Genomic DNA, 21,437 nt, shown 5'->3' with positions numbered 1-21,437 from the left:
AAGTTTCCTTGTACAATTAGAGGTTTGTTTTTTTTTAGCAAAAATTTATAAAATATGCATCCATTTCTTTAGAACAGATTAATGTGCTTGTGACCAAGTTGCCTAGCGTTGTTTATTTAAATGTATATTTTTCTTTGTCATTTTGTGTGTAGAATATCGACATAATGGAAGAGATCTTCAAAGTTCAACATTGTCTGTTCCAGATCAAGTCATGTCCTCCAATAACTGTTCTCGATCAGGGTCACCTCAACGTGGGGATAGTATAGGAAGGACGAGATCGTGGTCTCCCAGTGTGCCTCCTCCTCAAATGTAAGGCATTATTGTATGTATTAGATAGAAAATTAATATGTATAAATAGCGAGTCAGTTGCTGTTTTTTAGAAGTGACTCATGTGACTAAAGCTGCCATATAAAAACAATGAGGACCAAAGCTGCTATAGAAAACGAAATGGCACTTTTTGTTCTGCTTTTTATGTTGCTGTATATTAGAAACTTAGTTTCTGCACTGGTGTGATTCTTCACTAAATGTAAAAATATTATGAAGTGATTGCATGCCTGTATTATTCAAGAGCTAAACAATAACAATTTTTTTTTTTAAAAAGGTAGCAAAGAAACGTTAAAGTACAAATGTACAAAATTAGGAACCTAACCTGTAGCCATACAAAGCCTATAGAAATCCGTAATGCAAAAAACATTTTAGCTGTCTTGCCAGACTCATGTTTTAACACAAAAATGTGTTGTGTGTATATATATATACGTTCACTTACAACAATTTGTTTGTTACAATGTTTAAGACGTTTTATTCTTTGGCTGTGCCAATATTTTACGCATGTCTAGTGGCTCCCCACCCACTGCAACAGGCAGCTCTCTTCTCCCGTTGCCATTTGATGTGCTGCGCTTCATATGCTTGCCATGCTTTTATTGGTGGCCATATTTAAATGGTGTACCAATACTTCATCATTGGTTTACCATTCTGTGTTGCCTGAGTCAATGCGTCTAAATGTACCCACAATCTTGAAAGGTTAAACCATTAATAAAGTATTGATAAACCGTTCCGAGATTGTGATGTAGTCACCCATCTTTCAAAGTTTTTCCCATGTTGTACCAAATGCTCTTCCTTCCCAGGCTGACATGTTGCTTCAAATGCATTGTCCATCCTGGCACGGTAAACCTATAATAAAGTATCTGTGAACTAATAAAAGATCACCAGCCAGACTTAAATATGCACAGACCACTATCCTTTAATATGTTTGTTGAAGTTTGTCACTACATTGCACTCTCCTGATGGCCGAGGCGTTGCTTCTAAATGCATTTAATTATGTAGTTAAGAATGCAGGGTTCCAGATAAAACAGGTTTCTAAAAACACATTCTGGCTAAATAAATTAAGAGACTGTTGAAATTACTGACATCAATGGAGAGTTAATAATGGACAATGATTCAGATTTCTAAGGGGCTCATTACGATGATGTCCGCCCGCCATCTTTGCGGTGCTGGGACTGCCTGCCAGACGTGCGGTGGTCCCACCACTGCAATTAGGATGCGCCCGCCATATTGGCAGGCATCCAGGGCATTTAACATAGTGGACGGTGCTGTTGGTTGCATCACCGTACGCAATGCTAAAATGCCATGCTGTGTATTTCCCTGCACTACGTGGCAGGCACCACGCGGTATATATATATATATAATATATATATATGAAGCTCCGGTGGGGATGTGACCAAAAAACGAGTCGCACTCGGAAGCAAGTAGCCTTTGCCCATGGCTTTTATTGGTATGAGCATGCGTGGTAGAGGTAATTAAAAGCACCTGACCAGTGCCGACGCGTTTCGTATGCTTACTTCTTCATGGGCAATTACAGTCAGAAAAGGTGCATGCTGGTCCTTTGATTTCCGTAGTTCGGCATAATCGTTTGCCTAAATAGGCCGCATAATCCATTTTGCACGTCGCCTTAAGGAAACAAAGGCAACATGCAAAATGGATTATGCGGCCTATTTAGGCAAACGATTATGCCGAAGTACGGAAATCATAGGACCATCATGCACCTTTTCCGACTGTAATTGCCCATGAAGAAGTAAGCATACGAAACGCGTCGGCACTGGTCAGGTGCTTTTAATTACCTCTACCACGCATGCTCATACCAATAAAAGCCATGGGGAAAGGCTACTTGCTTCCGAGTGCGACTCGTTTTTTGGTCACATCCCCACCGGAACTTCATATATTAGAGGCTGGCCTGCCGCTGGGTCTGCACCACCCCGTGTTCTGGGGGCCACAGGCTTGCAGAGATAGCGAGCCTTTGAAAGTGGGAAGCAAGCACGGATTGAGAGCGTGCGTTGGTGGAGGGGTTCATGTGAGAGCTTCGATCTGCACAACATTGCGAGGTGCATCCATTCAGGACTAAAAACTGACTTTTGTTTCCTTAAGACATCGTGAAAAATGGATTATGCGGCCTACTTAGGCAAACGATTATGCCGAACTACGGAAATCAAAGGACCAGCATGCACCTTTTCCGACTGTAATTGCCCATGAAGAAGTAAGCATACGAAACGCGTCGGCACTGGTCAGGTGCTTTTAATTACCTCTACCACGCATGCTCATACCAATAAAAGCCATGGGGAAAGGCTACCTGCTTCCGAGTGTGACTCGTTTTTTGGTCACATGTCCACCGGAGCTTCATGTATTAGCGTCCGGCCTGCCGCTGGGTCTGCACCACCCCGTGTTCTGGGGGCCACAGGCTTGCAGAGATAGCGAGCCTTTGAAAGTGGAAAGCCAGCACGGATTGAGAGCGTGCGTTGGTGGAGGGGCTCATGTGAGTGCTTCGATCTGCACAACATTGCGAGGTGCATCCATTCAGGACTAAAAACGGACTTTTGTTTCCTTAAGGCGACGTGCAAAATGGATTATGCGGCCTATTTAGGCAAACAATTATGCCGAACTACGGAAATCAAAGGACCAGCATGCACCTTTTCTGACTGTAATTGCCCATGAAGAAGTAAGCATACGAAACGCGTCGGCACTGGTCAGGTGCTTTTAATTACCCCTACCACGCATACTCATACCAATAAAAGCCATGGGGAAAGGCTACTTGCTTCCGAATGCGACTTGTTTTTTGGTCACATCCCCACCGGAGTTTTTATATATATTTATATATTCAAACAAACACAGTTCGCTGGTCTCCCTGCCACTTTCACGGTGGCGGGCTCAAGCGAGGTAGCGATCCTCCAAAATTTCCAAAACGCCTTTTCGTATCCAAAAAGCACTCCTGAGCCCAGCTCCATATGCGTGATATCTTTATTTATAAAATGGCAAACAAACGCCCGACGCGTTTCGGTGCAGCCGTGACCAAGGTGCGGCTGCACCGAAACGCGTCGGGCATTTGTTTGCCATTTTATAAATAAAGATATCACACATATGGAGCTGGGCTCAGGAGTGCTTTTTGGATACGAAAAGGCGTTTTAGAAATATATATATATAAAACTTTTAAATCAGTTAGTGCTGAGTGGAACTAGAAAGCTGAAATGGATGTAAACATTCTCTCTGTAATTGTGTTTCTGCTAGAAATTAGGTTCAGTTATTAAGTACAGTTCTTAGAGTCCTTGAGCTGTTTTTGGTTTCATGCCTTAGTCTGTAACTCACTGGCGGTTTTGAACCTGGAAAGCTGTGGAGTGCATGCAACTTATGACATGTATAGGGCAAAGTGAGTGAAGCGAGAATTCCCAGCTTCCTTTAGGAGGTTTGAGGCTCAGGGTTACCTCCAGAAACATTTTGAAAAAAAAGAGCCAAATGGCACCTTTTTACGGCCCTGTTCACATATAAAATGGCTTAAAATCATCGAGGGTTTGGGAATGTTTTAATAGTCTTATGGTATGCTAGACTTACACTCAGAGGATGTTAAGGCTTATGTTATCCAGATCAACATCAACTATCCCACAATTCAGAAAAAGCTGGAGGAATATTGCCCGTGATCTGTCAGTGTACCCTTCACCTTCCACCACTGATCTTGTGTTTGTTGCTCTTGAGTTTGGTTCACGTTCTGTAAATACCAACACATACACAGAAAAATACATACATGAAGTCTTTGAAAAAATGCAGATTAAACATTGGGTCTTTAAACATAATTTAGTTCACAATTGGCTAAAGAGCTATATGTCTTATAGGCATTTAAGAAAAATCAGATTGTGCATTTTCTCATGGCCTATAATTTTTCAAAATGGATATACCATTTTCACTATATCTATGTAGCCTGTCCTTCAAACTAGCTTATTAGTTATGTGTTATGTGAACATGTTTGGAGGCAGTATGGCAAAATCAAAAGTAAAATCAATCTCACATTAAAAGGCTGTAGACAACAGAGCTAGACAAATGTTGCAGGCTCATACAATAGTAATGCTGTTAATCATACAAAGCAGTGCTCCTACATAACATTTACAGGATCAGACATAAGAAAGCTTGCTCCAGTCTTGCATGCTCTGGTGGCAGTGTACCTGAAACCACCTCAGTTTGTCTGTGGACTGTTCCATCTTGTCTTCCCTGCACCAAGATAGCCTTCTTCTTTCAGTGAGTGACCCCTGAAGATGGCTGTTCCTGTCTATTAATTTCTCTCCTAAACTAATGTTTTTTAAAATTATTAATCATCTTTTTGACCACATTTGATCAATGCCTTTATTCTGATGTTCACAGTGACCTTTCCCTTCTGTTTAATGACCTATGAAGTGGTGCTTTACTGATTTGTCCAAGAAGAGAGAGGAATAGTTATTGTCTATATTAAATGATTTGACTATTCACTTTACTTGGTATCTGGGTGGTTTCCCCCAGATGTACCTCACTATTGGTTACAAAACGTTTAAGAAATAGATATTTTTTTGTACCTGTTTATTGTTTCTGTCATTTTTATGATGTAAGGACAGGTTGCTTTTTCTTTGGGATTCAGGGTCTGGTTAGACATTTCTGTGCACTAAGGCCGCAGTGGCTTTATGCATGAGCAAAACGAGCAGATACCACTTGGTACACACAAAGAACAGTCAATTTGTACCTGTATGTTGTTATCCTTGTGCTCCGTGTTTTTGTGGCTTTCACAATAATTTCCACATTACAGCCCCTTCCTAGCTGTTTGGCAGTGTTGTTGTATATTTGAAACTACCTTAAAAGAGTATTTAGGACCATGTCATGAACTTGTGTGGAAAGAAAGAGCTGGGTGCCTGCGTTTGAATATTGCACTGTTTAAGGTGCATTCATTTAACTTGGAAATTCTGTGAGTGCTTGAGCTGCGTACAACACAGTTCATAGACAGTCAGTGGTGGTTGCATTTTAGTGTCGTAGATCTGTGCTATCTCATTTAACTGCATTCCTGTGCCGACATCATCACCTTACACAATCTAGGTTTTCTCTGCATCTTGGTTTTCTGAACATTCACTGATTTTATTTTTTAAGGCAACCTTGTGTCTGAGGTTCATTGTAGTTATGAGTCCCTGGTCAGTTCCTCCAAATGTTTGAATCTGAAGTTTAAAATGTAATATTATGAGTATTCTTTTTTTTTTTTTTTTTTTAAATGATTGCATATATTTCCAGAACAGTGAAGAAAGTTGAAAAATGCATTTATCAAACTGCGTTTCCTTTTTTTAAGGAGGGTTGTATCTTGGAATCACCTATCTTTCAGGTTAAATCTTAATATTTGTTGTTGTTTGCATTTGTTTAAATGATGTTTAACATTTATATTGCTGTTTACTGGATTGAAGGTTCTCACACAGAATCTTGTGGCCTACGTTTTTAGTACTTTATTGTAAGAAAGCAAATTCTTAATTGGGGTTGATGGTAGTCCACCACAGAGTCACTAACCTATTATATCCAAGCAAACGTTTCAGTAATTTAAACCTGAGCTCACTCCTTGGTTGCTATGGACCACAGCAGACTGACTTAACTTAGAAAAAATGTGTAAAGCATTTATAAATATCAAAACAGCTACACAATTCAAAAACACTACCCAGTAAAAACTAGCTTATAGAAAAGAAATAAAGTAAAAGTTAATAAACAAAATGACATCAAAACAACAAAATGATACTAAGGGGAACTAGAGATATACATTTTAGCAGTGTCAAGAAAATACAGTGCCAAAAAGCACTGATCTCCAATGATAGTCTGTGGTCGCTGTAGAACGGGACCTATGCACAACTTCAGGCTGACCACGTGGTCAGATTCCCAACCAGGTTTGTCCTGCTTGGACATTTTATCTTGGGACTTAATCTGTGAAATTTAATTCGAAATCCTCCAGCAGGGCAAGGTTGCATGCTGTATCTAGTAAGTCAGAAACAGTTGGACAAGGTTCTGCTGAACTGTGATCATGTATGCTTGAAAAGGGTCGAGCTCAGGGAAGATCCTTGCAGAACAACACATATGAGGTTGTGGGTGTCTGAGGTGTACGGTGCCAGGCTGACTGACCAGGCCCTTCCAGTCAGGAAGGAGCAGGTCTATTTGAATTCATGTCCTTGAATTTCAATGTCTTGTTGGCATAGAATGAGGATGGCCTGAATGACCATGTCAAACACTGAGGAGAGGTCCAGAAGAATGAGGACCACATTGTCACCTTCATCCAGAGTCAATCAAATATCATCTGTGGCGACGATGAGGACAGATTCTGGGCTGGGGTTGGGTCTGAAGCCAGAGTGGTGCCGAGGAGTTGGTGGTCAATGAGGTATTTGGTGAGGTGTCCGTTGATGATTTTGTCTCAGACCTTGGCTGGTAATGGTAGCAGGGAGATGGGTCTGTAGTTGGCTCGTGTTGAAGGGTCCGCCGAAGGAATCTTCAAGTACGGGAGGACAGTTGGATGTTTCCAAGCATCTGGGAAGGTCATAGAGGAGGTGGAGGAGTTCAGGATAGATGTGAGCATGGCAGTTAATGGGTTAAAGTCCTCTGGAGTTGGCATGGGGGAGGCTGGGGTTCTATAGGGCCCCTGAGTGGATGGATGTCATGATGGTGGCATCTTCTGAGGTGAGGATGGGCCATTGGTTCTTTGAATAAAGTCATGGGATAAGTGTTGATGGTGAGGGCAAAATAGCAAGTATTCCGGTCATAACCCCAACCTCTGAGGTGTTACCCCTATATATCCAGGTGTCTGAAGTTTAAAAAAAAAAGGGGGCAGTTACCTTCATGGTTATACCTATGCCCTACGGTGCATAAGACAGGGCGTAAAACAAAAGAGGTTGTTCGCGTCCAAGACTTTGTTCAGGTTAGGAAAAGTAAGATCAACACCACAAGGCGTAAAACTCGGGACAATGAGAAATGGCGAAGTGAAGAAATGTGGGATCTCGGGTGCCACCCAGGACAAAGGTAGATGTGTAAGGTCAGGTTCAGATAATACCGGTGGGAAATCCAGGCCACTAAAGAATACGCGTCCCACCCATGCTCAGGGGGTGGATTTGGTCAGAGGTGCATGGGATAGGCAAAGTAAGCAAAAAGATCAACAGAGGTGTAATCATAAGGGTCCCTAAGGAGAGGGCCCTAGAAAGGTGAGCTGCAGGGAAAGGGAAAAAGGATCTAACATATATAACTTGGAAGGTAGGTTTAACTCAGAATAGGGAAGTAAGTTTGGGGGTATCCAGAGTGCAGGTACCGTCACGTCCAAAAGTAACAGTGAAGTACAGAGGAAGGATGTAAGTTAATTATGGGTATTTTTAGATCCTGTCTCTGAACGCACGCAGAGGAAAAGTCACAGAAAGTTAAATCCTCTGAATAGATCTCGTCTGCTCGAGATATTATCCATCTGCCCAAGTCTCCATTCAATATTCTCCTGCAATATGAACAAGTTGGCTTTTTGGTGAATTAAGAAGGAAAAGATGTAACAAAGATCCTGTTATACTCGGGTTGGTTATAGATGTGCTACTTAACGCAGAAAGCAAATTAAATTCTCAACTGTTAAACATTTCTCAGGAGATGGAGTTGGATCGGAAAGACTCCCCTAGTGTGGGCTTTTTGCAAGGCCATAGTGGGCTCCAGCTAAATCAAGTTAGACTGGATTCGCACAGAGATCAACTTAGGCCCAGGCATATAATGGAAAATAGAGAATACAAATTGAAAATCACTGTGCCCCAATGGCGGGGAAATACGGGAGTCAAAATCTATTTGGCCAAAATAGGTATGCCTGTCTAGGTTGGGACAAGAATGTCAAGGAGGGTTGGGACAGTCTGAGTAATGTAGACTAAGGATGGGAATCTTTGCACATTCAAAACATAAAGTGTATACTAGGGTCTAAGGGAAAAAGTTTTAATGACCTGCCACAGTTCTATTCCCCTAATCCTATAGTTTCAAAAAACAAGTGGAACTGGGGGTCTAACAAAATCATATGTATATACAGTGGTATATGCAGATGTGTATGTCAAAAGATGACAAATCCAAATTTCTTGATTGTTTCTGGTTGTCTTTTTCTCCTTTCTCCTTGTTCTACTCCTTGTTTGTAAATCTTTGCACATTACCTTGCTTTCCTGGAATACAAATGGATTTAGTGCTGTTTCGAAGCAGCACATTTCAAAAAGAATAAGCGATCAGTATTCAATCTTGTGTTTCCAGAAAACATAGCTGTGCATGGAACTCTACAGATAAAAGGGTTTTTGAAAGTCCATCAGGGTGCGTATATATAACGCTTCAGGGCGTCCCTCGGGGAGAGGGATGGGAACCCTGATATCTACTAAAATTACTTCAAGGGTGTGGGAAACTAAAGCCAGAAGTAAAGGGGTTCCAACTTGCGGTGTAAAACTGTCAAAGGTTAAGATGGCCCAGAATGTAATATTGCTGACAATATTTATTTGCATGCAAGATGCCTCCTCAATTATAAGGAAAATATGGAGTTGTTAAAGAAGATGTGGGTGAAATAGATGCATCATACATATTATGTGTTAGCCTTAATGGGGCATTTTAACCATAAATTGGTCCCCACAATGGTTGACCAAAGGTATGATGATCTATTGTCTGTTTTTAATACAAAATGTGCTTGTTTCCCAGTAAGTAATGTGACAGGAGGAGATATAGCCCTGCTAGATTTCCATACATCAAATGGATTTTTGAGTCTTAATGTTCATGTACCAATTGACATCCCAGCAAGGAAAACCTTCCTTTACGGTAATCAGAACTGCCCGATAGATTATGTGTTTGTCCTTGCATAGGACTTTAGCTACATTAGGAAATGTGAGGTGGTGGAGGGGAGTGATCACCACCCTTTAAGTACAACACTTAGTCCAAGCATTGCTTCAGACAAGAAGAAGGTACTACATGTAAAAGTTTATTATCTGAGATGGTTAAGGACAGGAATGTCTGAGAAGCACTTAAATCAACTGAAGGCTCTCCAATACAATTATAGAGAAATAATAGTAGAAGAGATACTCCAAGATGTCATAGTGTGATATTCGGACTTACTTAAGCAAGTTGTGGCATGCCTGAAAGTCGAACTAAAAGCATTCAACAAACTGCAAGGCAAGAACAAGGTTGAGAAATATTCTAGGATTTTCTGGTTTGACAATGAATGTAGACTTATAAAAAGAAGAATAAATAGATGCGTAAGATTTTCAAGAAATAAAGAGGGTATACGCCGACTCAATGAACACAGAAAACTATTTAAAGGTCTGGTAGCTAGCAAGAAACAAGTAAGTAGGGAGGAATATTGGAAAGTCATGCTTGAGACAATAGAGTCAAATAACATCAAAATATTTTGGAGGTTGGTACAAAATGGGATGGGAAAGCCAGAGAGGAAATTGACTTGTTTGGTGTGAGAGGATGCTTGGACTGATTACCTGGAAAAAGTTTACAATATAGAGGCTGTAATCACTCAGGGCCCAGTAAACTTTCATATTAACGGGAAATAAAGGAGAGGTTTTCAGCACCAATAATTACGAAGACAGTTGTTCCGCTAAATCTTACAAGAGCAGATGAGCCAGACAACCTACCCGCAGTAATAATAAAAACAACTATCGCCTGGTGGACCAGCTTGCTCTATCCTCTCGTTCAGAAAATCCTGCGGACAGGACGTTTCCCAGATAGCTGGAAGGGGGTGGTTATTAAACTTGTGTACAAAAAGGGTGAGTACTCCCTCCCTGGAAGCTATTGGCAAATAAACCTGTTAGATGTGAGTGGGAAAGTTTCTCAAAAATCCTCTTGGGGATCTTAAAAGAATAAGTAGAAGCAAACCCAGTAATTCCCTTAGAGCAAGGATGTTTCAAAGGGGGACACTCGACAACAGAGCATTGCTTTAGTTTATGGGCATTAGCTAGGAAGTCAATAGAGCAATGTGGAAGATTATACTGCTGCTTTGTGTATTTCCCTCCTCATTTGACTCTGAAGTTATGAAATCCTGGATGGTCTACTTCTGATTTTCCAAGACTTGCATACAGAAAATTGGGCCCAGGTGGATTTCGATCCAGAGGGATCTCTTTCAAGAAGAATAGACATTAGAAACGGCCTGAGACAAGGGTGTGTGTCAGCCCCCATTAGGTTTTCTTTATTCCTGGCTGACTTACTAAAAACTCTTAACCATTCAAATAGCTTTAGCCCCAAAATTTGTGGTAAAAATGTAAGCTGTCTCTTGTATGCAGGCCATCTAGTAATTCCAGATCTGACAGAAATTGGCCTACAGAGGATGCTACACATCATCTCTGATTATTGTAGGAAGAAAAAACTAACAACAAAATATGGAAAAGACTAAAGTGCTTTCATTTGGGAAGAAGAGGATAAAGTCGGTTTGGGCTATAAATAAGGTTAAAATGGAGACAGTTGGAAAGTATTAATATTTGGGGATCTGGTTGTCGAATAATCTGTTGTGGAAAGAACATATTGCATCTCTAGATGCAAAAACACTCTCATCTGTAGGGGGGGGCTTAAGAAATGTGATCATTTGGGGGCCGCTCCCTAAGATCGGTGCTGGTAGCCATCAGGGAATGATACGGCCGCAGTTCCAGGTTGGTGCTGAGATGGTCTGTATCAGTGGGAAATCAAATTGGGTCCTTGAAGAGGGTTGGTGTTTAAAAAGATTACTCTCTCTTCTGGTACTATGGTTCAGGCTGTTAAAATTGGAACTGGTTTGATGGAATGGACTCACCTAGCATACGCAGAGGTAATACAATTCTGTACAACAATAGATAGTGAAGAACTCCACAAAATTGCATCGCTATGTAAAAAAGAAATTGTGATGAGGGAGCTAACTTGGGCAAGCTTAGCTACATGGACGTTCCTCAAGTGCTGCCAGAAATTATAAATAGAATGTGACATTGATCAGGCTTGCATGAGTAAATCCGAGCTCAGAAGAGTAACTAAACGGGTGTCTAAGGAGGAAGACTCAAATTATTTAAGGAAGAAGAGATCAGTATCCCTCCTGATGTATTCGTGGTTGGAGCAGGAGGAGACATTTTCGTATTTGGAAAAGCTACCTAATGCACGGTTAAGATGATTTATATGGAAATGTAGAAACTTCAACCCCTGTACCCCGATGGATCAGCAGCTCCCCTCCATCCATTCCTAGCGCCTTAAGACGCTAATGGGTGAGTAGCTGCACGCTATACAAACTCCTGATTGATTGATGCAGGGTAAACCAGGTCTTAAACTCACGGTTCATTGCTTGACAAGGAGAAGACTTGCAAACTTGGCCTTAATATGAAGGGGGATTTAAAACAGGTTTCAGTGGATTGTTTGTGGTTTGTAGCTCAACAAAAGTCTTTATTGAAGCCAGTTTTACAAAAATATGATATTAGGGAAAGGGGGAAAACAGTTAACCTACTCTTGGATCTGCATTTTTTCGATGTAACCTGTGGTTTGGAGCAATTCTTAATGTCTTTGGATGAAGTTTTAGGAAAAATAATATAATTTTATTGTTTGAGGGATTGGGGGTCTGATTTTAACTAGTAATTTTAGATTCAAGTATATGGGTTTTACTGTGCTTATGTTTTATATACCACGGTCTAAAATAAACACGTTACACTCACTGACTGGTTCTTTGGATAAGATCGAATGTGTTTGTCGATGTCTGTCGGGTCCAATTGCAGATCAAATTTGCTGTAAATTGAAGTGAATTTGATGCTGAAGAATTGCAAGAGATTGTTGCAGAAGTTCTGTGCTGGGTTGATAGGGTTTAAGGCAGCCTCTTGTGAGGTGAAATCCTTCATAATGGCAATGATTTCTATGCTTCTGTTGGTGTTGGTATTGATGTTTGTCAGAGTGACACATTTGGTGGTCTGGATCATTTGGTGGTAGTGTCTCAGGGCGGATTTGGCTGCACTTCTGTCTGTATTGTCCTGGATTATTCTCCATTTGCGCTCCAGTTGTTGAATCAACTGAATGTTGGAATTTAATGTCATGGGGAATACCTGGTTCATGTTTTCGGAAGTACTTTGCATTTGTATTGCTAACGATGCTGTGTCCAACATTTAAAATGGATCAGCCTGTACCAATATTTGTATGAAAATTGTTGCCCATGCTAGCAAGGGTAGATTTCCAAGTAACTTCATTTCCCCCCCTCTGAAATGTGATTTATTGGCTCTTTATATATTTGAAGTTTAGCAATGGGTAAAGAATGCTTGTCTGTGAGTGAATGTAGCATTAAATAGCTGAAGTTATCTGTGTCCGGCTCCATTAGGCTTGAAGAATCTGTGGTCGCATATAGCGTGTTGCCCATTGTCGGAATTTTACTTTTAGCTTTCTACTTAATGCCAAGGGAATGTTTAGATCAGTGATTCCAAAATGAAAAATAGCACAAAATTGTAACTCTACAGGTCCAAGTAACCTCTGCCTCAAGTAGTTTTCCAAACTCCAAACTCAATATATCCTTGGGTGTTTTATTATAGGCAGTAAGTGGCTTCCTCTTTTCTCCTTAGTGAGCAAGATCTCTGTGTGCAGTCTTATGAGCTATGTACAAAGGGTTTGAAGTTTCCATTTCTATATGATCCCAAAGGTTTTCAGTCATTTCTTTTAGAGGGAGATGGTTACAATAAGGTCAGCCATGAAGGGATTATATAGCCAGAGTGGATAGAAAGAAGGGATGTTGTTTTTAAATGATGTAAATATGCTTTTTGGACTATTGTGTAATCAAGAGGCTGAGTATAGTCAGCCGCCAGCAGTTCTTCATCTAGCCGTATAAAGAACATTGTGTCTAATGAATGCATTAGTTCTTTTCGGGGTTTCTTATTCATACATGGAATATTGTACTATGTGCATTTTTTTAATAGATGTGCATTAAAAGAAACTTGATCTAGCAGTGGTGAAAGCAGCTGTTAGGGTATTTGTTGGAATTATTTTTTTTACAACATTTGGGTCAATTCGAGTAACAGTGAAATTTCTGTCAGTAGACAAAATGTCAGAAACCTATTCCTCCAGTTATTCGCCTGCCAAACTCAAAGCATTTATGGTAATTGAGCAAGTGTAAGTGGTAAACAACACTTTAAAGAAATATGAGGAGCTTATGAGTGTGTATAATAAGTCCTATGTGTACCATTATGATTCTTTAGTTTTCTAATACATTGTTGGGAAATGTGTGGTTTGAGGTGATGACTTGCAGTTTGCTCAGTGGGAAAACACCATTACACACATGGACACAGTCATTAATGCAACCTCAACTTTAGATGCCAGTCGAAATTTCACCAGATCATGTTAGCTTCAGGAGACTCCTCAAGACCTGGCTGTTTGAGCAGTAGCAGCACCCCCGCCCCCTCCAGCGCCTTGAGACCCTCACGGGTGAGTAGTGCGCTCTACAAATGAACTGATTGATTGATAATATGAGTCAGCCATTCACTGTATAAGTACATTTAAATCAATTATCTCATTGGGCCCGATTTACAAAGTAGAACATCTGTACTCATATCTAACTGCAAGTGTATATATTTACTACTTTCTGAGATTCTCAGAAAAGCCCAGGAATTGGCTTGGACATCTAAAGAAGCCACAGGTTGCTTTGTGGATTCCTGGAAAGGTCATGTGACATTCCTTTCTGGATTCTAATCCTGTTGTGTAAATTTCTCCTTAACAGAGAACTTTGCACAGGTGAGACTAGGAATTTTCTGTGCAAGCACACATATGTTTTTCCTCGCAGGCAAAACTTCTTTCCTGCATGAAACCTCTAAAAATACATCTAACCAAATCAGGGGGTGATCTAGTCATACATGCTTGTGACAAAATTCCAAAGCTAACCAAGCCTTAGAATGCCTATTTTGAATGAATGGGGTTTACTGGTGCGAGAACTCAGCACTCATGGAACTTTGACTAGATCTTTTAATTTAAGATCTGTTGTGAAACTAATTGATCAATAAGGGAAGCTTTCTATGCTATAAAGAAGTTTAATTGAGCATTAAAAACATAAAATTTAATTTTTCATTCCAAAGTGTGCTGGAACTAGCTAGAGAGGCTCCATTACACATGCAAAAAATATTTTGCGAGAGAGCATTGTAATTTAGTGCTATAAGCATAGAGGAGTGAGGACTGGTGCAGGCAAATGGAAGGCTTTAAGGTTTGGGCTAACAGGAAATAGGACCTCCCCTGTTTGAAAAAGGGCATATGGAAAATAAAAACTTTATTGCTCCACTAATAGAGAAAATTGCCAACACCACATACAACTAAAAGAACTAACTTTTATTATTAGTCAATATTCTTACTAAAAGCTACTTTCCAGTGTTCTCTGCTTTGATCATAAACTGGGTATTTACTTCACTGCTAGTTTCAGAAGCCCACTTATGGTTATGGTAACCACTGCCCAAAAGATTCTGCTTATGGTTGGGTTATTTCAATTCCATTATTTTTCCTGTTGGAGTGTTCTTCTAAGACTGCTGGAAACATGAGATAGCTTCCAGGTATAGGCCTCCAATTACTAAAATAGCTGTTCTTTTATTAATGATTTACACAATATCATAGTACTTGCTGCTTTCAAAACTTTCTTTCACCTTTTTGTGCAGTTTGTTTACATATCATGCCAGAGACTCTTAGGTTATGACTATTAGAAGTTGGTTTTGAGCCCTTAGTGTAATTTAGTTCTTTAGGGATACATTTATGTTTCGCTTGTCTCTGTGACCAGCATTCATTAAAAATAGTCATGCCATCTTTGAAGAAATGCCACACTCATGCTTCTCTTTTTATTTGAACTTCCGCAACCCGACACGAGTCTCACCTCCATTGGAAAGTCAACTTATGAGGTAACAATGTAAATACCACAAAATCTTCATTCAGCCAAGTAGACATTTCGTTGGTCAAATATGCAAACGCTCGGTGAACCTATGATGGCCATGTTCTCCATGTTAATCTCCCACCAAAAGACTTGTCATGGCACCAGACTTATAAATATGCACATCCCACCAGACTTATAAATAATAATGATTGGGTGAAACTAGCACATAGGAATGTCAACTTAAATAATTCGCTTTGAAATGAAGACAAATCCTGCTTTCTTCTGAAATGCCAGAATATTTCCTCATAGTTACACAATTCAGAAATAGAGTCAAATGATGCATACTCCTCTTTTAGTTTGTTCAACTGATCCTCAATTGTTTTTCTCCACAGTCCAAGGTATTGGACAACCAACATTATGACTGCTATGATAATAAGTTCAAATCATGTAAAATGTCTGTTTAAGCTTCGAAGAAGAACTAGTAACCATACAAAACTATATATTTTGTACATTGTTTGTTTTCCATCAAATCAGTTTCTTGGCAATGAGAAGCTATTCTTATCCACCTCCATCAAGCTCAGTTTTACTGACCAGTCTAACAGTTGATATTCAATTCTATAACCACACTGCTAAGCACAAACCCAAGTAATAGATGCATTAATCCTCTGAGCAACTAGTCCAGCTCAGAAATAGGAAGGGAGGGGTCTATATTGTATGTTGTGTATGACAAGAGTGCAGGGAGCAGTGCTATATAGAAACAAGTTGCTCTTGCAGGGTAATACTGTGGTTCATCTTAGATCTGAACAACACAGTCTTAAAGCAAGCAACAAAAAATTAAGGTGGGTATTTTTACGTCCGGTGTTCTTTGTTCAAACAAACTTGATGTACACTGTGATTTCAGTGTTAGTACTTCTACAGTTCAATTAGGGCAGGTCAAAAATGTTTTCTGAAATGCATGACAGGTTTCACCTCTAAACTCAAAATACGAGCTGCAGATAAGTTCCCAAGATCTTTCAAAATATTATCAGCACTTCATCATCATCTCCAAGTGACACTCAAACAAGCCCATCTTACATATAAGTGATGAATGAACTTTGTAGAAATAGAATTCTATAAAGGTATTGGTATATTATATCTGCATCCCATTCTGTTAAGACATTCAGACACCAAACAAGTCCCATTTATTTTTCAGAACATGGGACAGGAACTCGTTTGTTATTCCCTCTCAATGAGCAACATAATTTGCATATTACTAAATTTCACACATAGATCTACAATATATAATTCACAACTCTCATACCAAATGATGTCATCTTTATTATTTCCCTGCTATGCACAACCTCTTTTATACACATCATATATCCATTGTATCCTATAGGTGTATAAGTACATTAAATAGTTCTGGGGCACCTCTCTGGAAGCTGCTGCTGTGCTTAATAAATGGCTTTTCGTTGATTCAAATACTTAATCCCATACTTCACCTGCCACATATACGTTTTCAACAATTTTTCCCAGATGACTCACCCCTTCTGTCATACTTTACCTGCAGCAGAGCTGAATTCATATCTTGTCTCATTCTCTAGCCAATGTACTGTAATCCCTACAATAACTTCTAAACATATGTCTTTCAAAAGCTACTGGAAACCCCATTCCCAAACTGATTACTGATCTCAAAAGAGACTTAATTTTACTGTTCAAATCAAAACCTGGTTATCATTCACTTCCCTGCTCCTGTTTGGTATCCTAATTCCAAATGGTTATGGTCTACTTCATAGAGACAAACTTAATCCAAACAGAGGACGCTTAGCTGTCATACACAAGAATAACTGAAATTGTATAACAGACACATAATGATGAAACCCTCCCCTTGTACAACATATGCTGCCCTTCAGAGTGCCATACATCCTACCTGGACCGTTTGAACTCCTCATCATTTCCATAATAATATCCTATTCAAACAATTTCTTTTTGATGAGATTTCAGTATTTGAAGAAACCTAAATTAATACCCACTTACAAATAAATACTAAAGAAATTGGCTACATGGCCTCTCTAATCTTGCCTTTTTCCCTGCTCACAACAAAGAAAATACGCTTTTTCAAATTTTTCTTTTTCTTTTCTATATATATTGAAAGTTTAAAAAATAAGAAAAAAAAGTTCCTGAGAGCTCTTAAAATAGGATCAAAGACACTAGCATAGTACCTACATAAATGACAGTCTAGTGGTAGCTACAACATCCAACAACGTCCAATAAATCTCCCAGCAACCCCCAAATTAGCATCATCAGTAGAGAAGATCACATGCATATTCAGTACAGTGTAGCAACAAATGTATGCAGGCCAAGCGATGTTGCAAATCAACCATACTCATTGTTTATCTTGACGGTCACAGTGTCAGAGGCATTACCATAGTCCACTGTGGAATTCGACAGGAGGTCCCTAGATATCCTTGGGCCTCGATTGGACCAGCATTATAGTATATTTATGTCTCTCAATCAGTCTTTGAGTCTGCGAGAGAGAAGGCCACAACCCCAATGTATTGTTACTCTGCTTTTTGCCAGCAATAGTATCAAGGCACTATATTTCCTGATAGAAGATGAAATGTCCTAAAAGTAGCCCGAAAGGGCTAGCAGAGGAGTATTCGGGATACATTACATCCAATTGTTTCAGATAATGTTTCCTGCCCTTGAATCAGCAGTTGTTGATCACAACCAAACCAAAATAAGAAATTCTGCATTTTTGGCACAGCATCTAGTCCGAACTGAGTTGTCTCTGAGGACCAGTTTGTGTAGTGTTGACAGAATATAATATATTGTGTATACATTGAATGCTGATCAGTTGTAGCATATTGTTAGGTGTGAGGGAACCAGTCTGAGAACAACAGAATTTCCTTTGTTCATCAGTTATTGGCGCGTCATCATTTGTAGTCAACTTTTCTTTGGCTGCAGGGATGCATATGGTGTCCTTTTGTTGTCTCATGATGTATATTATGCGATAGAGGTTTCTTGTGAGTTGGGGATAGCTCCAAGACGAGCTAGTAGAGCCTTGCTAGAAGGTGGCCATCTTGCAGATATAGCACTCTTGCACCTCTTTCTCCACAAAATCCTAAAACTCCTGATTAGAGACGCACTCACAATGCCAACTACATGTCAAAAGTCCAACATCTCATGTTTCTTCCACTGTTGCAACCATTCTTGCAAACGTCGCTAAAAAGAGATTAAAAGTACACTAGGTAAGGAAGGTTTACAGTAGGCACCCTACTCAAATATGCCACAAGGTATCACCACAATATGGGCACCCTTTAAAAAACTAGACATCGATCTACCAACTTTTTTTCTACCAACTGCAAGCAACCCAATACCAGTTAACATGATCAGCTCTAATGCCAAGGAACAACTCTGAACAGATCAGTATACAATAGGATGATAGTGCTTCCAGATATCCGGGCATACTACTGGGCCTTACAACTCCTCCCCGTCAATAAATGGAATTTTGCCCCAATTGAGACAAACCTGCAATCAATATAGAAAAGTCAACTATACTAACACCCACATACACACACTACATATAGAAAGGATCCTTTCAGCAACCCAAACATTTCTTACATGGGAGTAAGCAACAACCTATTTAGGATGGAAAGGAAGAATCACCATGCAACAGCCTTGTGGGAGAGGACGATATTAAGGGAAGCTGGTAAACTGAAAGGGTTCAAGACATAGGACCACATAGGGATCATGCAAGTGGGGGATATGCTTGAAGGTAGTGAAATAAAATCATTCCCTACTCTACAGGTGGAAGATTGGCATGGCACATCATCAGCTGGACAAATATAACAAGTTGAATTACAGCCCTCAGGTGGAGAGTGTGACATGGAGGGAAATCCCTTATGGGTCCTCTCTAGAGAATAAATTGCTGATGGATTCAATAGATAGTAGGAGGATTTTGTTGATCTATAAGACCCTCAATAATAACAGCCCAGGCAGACTGCAAATACTGACACACAGATGGTAAAGAGTTACAGGAGATATGGAAGTCATAGACTGAGAGACAGCCCTAATGCACCTTAGAGAGGTAGCAATAAAAACATTATTTGCTTGATACCATTGAAAATCCTCCATAGAATGTATTACCATAGGTCCAGGTTACACAAAATGCGAAGAGTCCAGTCTGTTACATGCACAAAATGCGAAAGGTGGGAGGGCACTTTTTTCCACATAGTTTGGACATGTGCATAAACACAGCAATACCGGGACATAATACTGGGGGTTCTCGGGAGGATAATAGAATGTGAGATACCATCAACACCCAATGTGGTCTGCTGGGGATCCCCAGTGTAAATATATATGAAAGCATCAGTCTCTCCCTGAGGTAACAGCACTAGCTTTCTCTTGAATCCAGACAAAAAATGGCACATGTCACACACACAGCTTTACATTGTGACCTAACCAGCTAACTGAAAAACAAACTATGCATTACAGTAGAGAAAGAGACACTAGAGGCAAATATTTTCTCCTACTTGAAATCCTGAACACAAAAAATCTAAATTTTATAAACATGCATTTCTCTGCGTATCACCTATAATATTAAACCATTTACACATAGAGCTCAGACTCATTTACTAACCTTATTGAAAAACCTAGAAGTCCAGCTCTTCAGAATGAATCTAAAAGGTGAGGCCCGAATGTAGAGATTGGTGGGCAGACAACTAGATGACAGAGACTTTGGGAGAAAAACCTCTGTCACCCCAGCTACAGCCTGCCACAGTGTTAAGAGTCCCCTTCCTGTATGGTGAAGATTTTTCAACTGAAGTGCTTCTGCCAATATGGCAAGTGCACATTTAGTGAAACAACACTCTGCCGGTCACCCGCCATGCTTTGATCGCCTGGTGAGCCATAGGCAATTGTTTTTACTTTCCAAGTCAAATCACAAGTGTTTTTAGAACACAAGAAAATCAATATCCTTAACTCCTTGAGAATTTTCTCCCACCACATTGGAAAAATAGCACATGAAGGTCTTCCCTGTTTAGGGCGTCATGTCTATGACGAAATTGTAGTGGTTGCCCAGTGGGATGATGGTTTTCACAGCTGCGGTTTCAGGAGGTAAGGCAACTGATATGTTGGTGTATGGGACATCTTTTCCGTTCTCCTAATCTCACTAAATTAGGCTTTTAAAATGGAACTTATGTCCCATGTAATGTGACAATGTTTACATTAGTTTGCTGCATTATTGTGTTATATGTGAGGCTCTTCATTACCAAAAAGGCTAGGTCTGCACTATAGAAACATCATTAATTAATTTAGTCTGGGTTTACCAATTTGTGAACATTCCTGGAATGGAGAGGGTTATCAAACATATTAAACTGAGTTTGGATATGAATTTGCTCTTGTATTCTACAAGATTCAAGAAACATAATAACTTTATAGGGCCTGTAATAAATATAAAAGGGTCAAAGGTTTTGTTTCTTTCTTTTTTTACTTCCAAAGCTAGATTTCCCTTCATTGCTAACATGTTAAATAGTCTAGGACAGGACGTTGAGCCCCATGAAAAACATATTGAATACTGTTGTACTTGATTGCATTCAACTGGGGACATTCTTAAGACTTCAAATTTATAAGGGTCATCTAGATCAACAAACAGTTGATAATAAATCTATTGTGCGGAGCTGCTTAGTGGTCCACACTGCCAATGTAAAACCTGTAGTGTGTAGAGATGAAAAAACTGAAAATGTATTTAAGATTGATTTGTTTTGATGATGGCTAACAAGCAGATACATTTTCCAGAAAGTATGGCTTCAGCTGCTGAAGTTAGAGACAAGCATTAGATATTATCAGTGTTTATAATTCTGTTTGTGACAGTAACTCTAATATACAAAGGATTGAGTTATGCTGCAGTAGTTGTTACATTTTTAGTTTGGTGTATGCACTTGACTCAGAATGTATCCTCTGACTTGGTGGCTTGGCTTTTCTTTCTTCAGTAGGAATGTGGAACAGGGATCTCGAGGGACGCGGTCTGCAAATTACAATACCGTGGGCCGAGCGGACAGGCATCGGGTAGTAGACGACCACTACTCTCCGGAGAGAGAGAGGTAAATTAATTGGGAAACATTATGAAAGACAGCAAGCTATGCAGAATAAGCTTTCATGGTGTTTAGATTGCCACTTTGCATGTGGCAAAAACATTTTCACCCCATTGTGCATACCAGACCTACTTTGGACACAATGGTTGTGGTAAATTACACTTGAAATACTTTCTCCTATCAATAGTCTTTGGGCTTGAATTTAGAGTTTAATGGATGGATTACTCTATCTCAAAAGCGATGTG

General features: G+C 39.8%; 1 protein-coding gene across 2 annotated transcripts in view; it reads left to right on the top strand.

Annotated features, from left to right (window-relative positions):
- Positions 1–21,437, top strand: part of RIMS2 (regulating synaptic membrane exocytosis 2) — a 1,922,267-nt gene that overhangs the window by 1,304,089 nt on the left and 596,741 nt on the right. For both annotated transcript variants that reach the window (XM_085605119.1, XM_085605120.1), the window contains exons 19-20: positions 153–309; positions 21,091–21,201. In XM_085605119.1, coding sequence (XP_085461245.1) covers positions 153–309; positions 21,091–21,201 — 268 coding nt within the window. The remainder of the gene's footprint in view (positions 1–152; positions 310–21,090; positions 21,202–21,437) is intronic.

The sequence above is a fragment of the Triturus cristatus genome, chromosome 5_1 (assembly GCF_964204655.1).
Source record: "Triturus cristatus chromosome 5_1, aTriCri1.1, whole genome shotgun sequence".
NCBI classification, from domain to species: Eukaryota; Metazoa; Chordata; class Amphibia; order Caudata; family Salamandridae; genus Triturus; species Triturus cristatus.
Note: the sequence above shows the minus strand (reverse complement) of the source record. Positions and strands in the feature narration are given on the sequence as shown.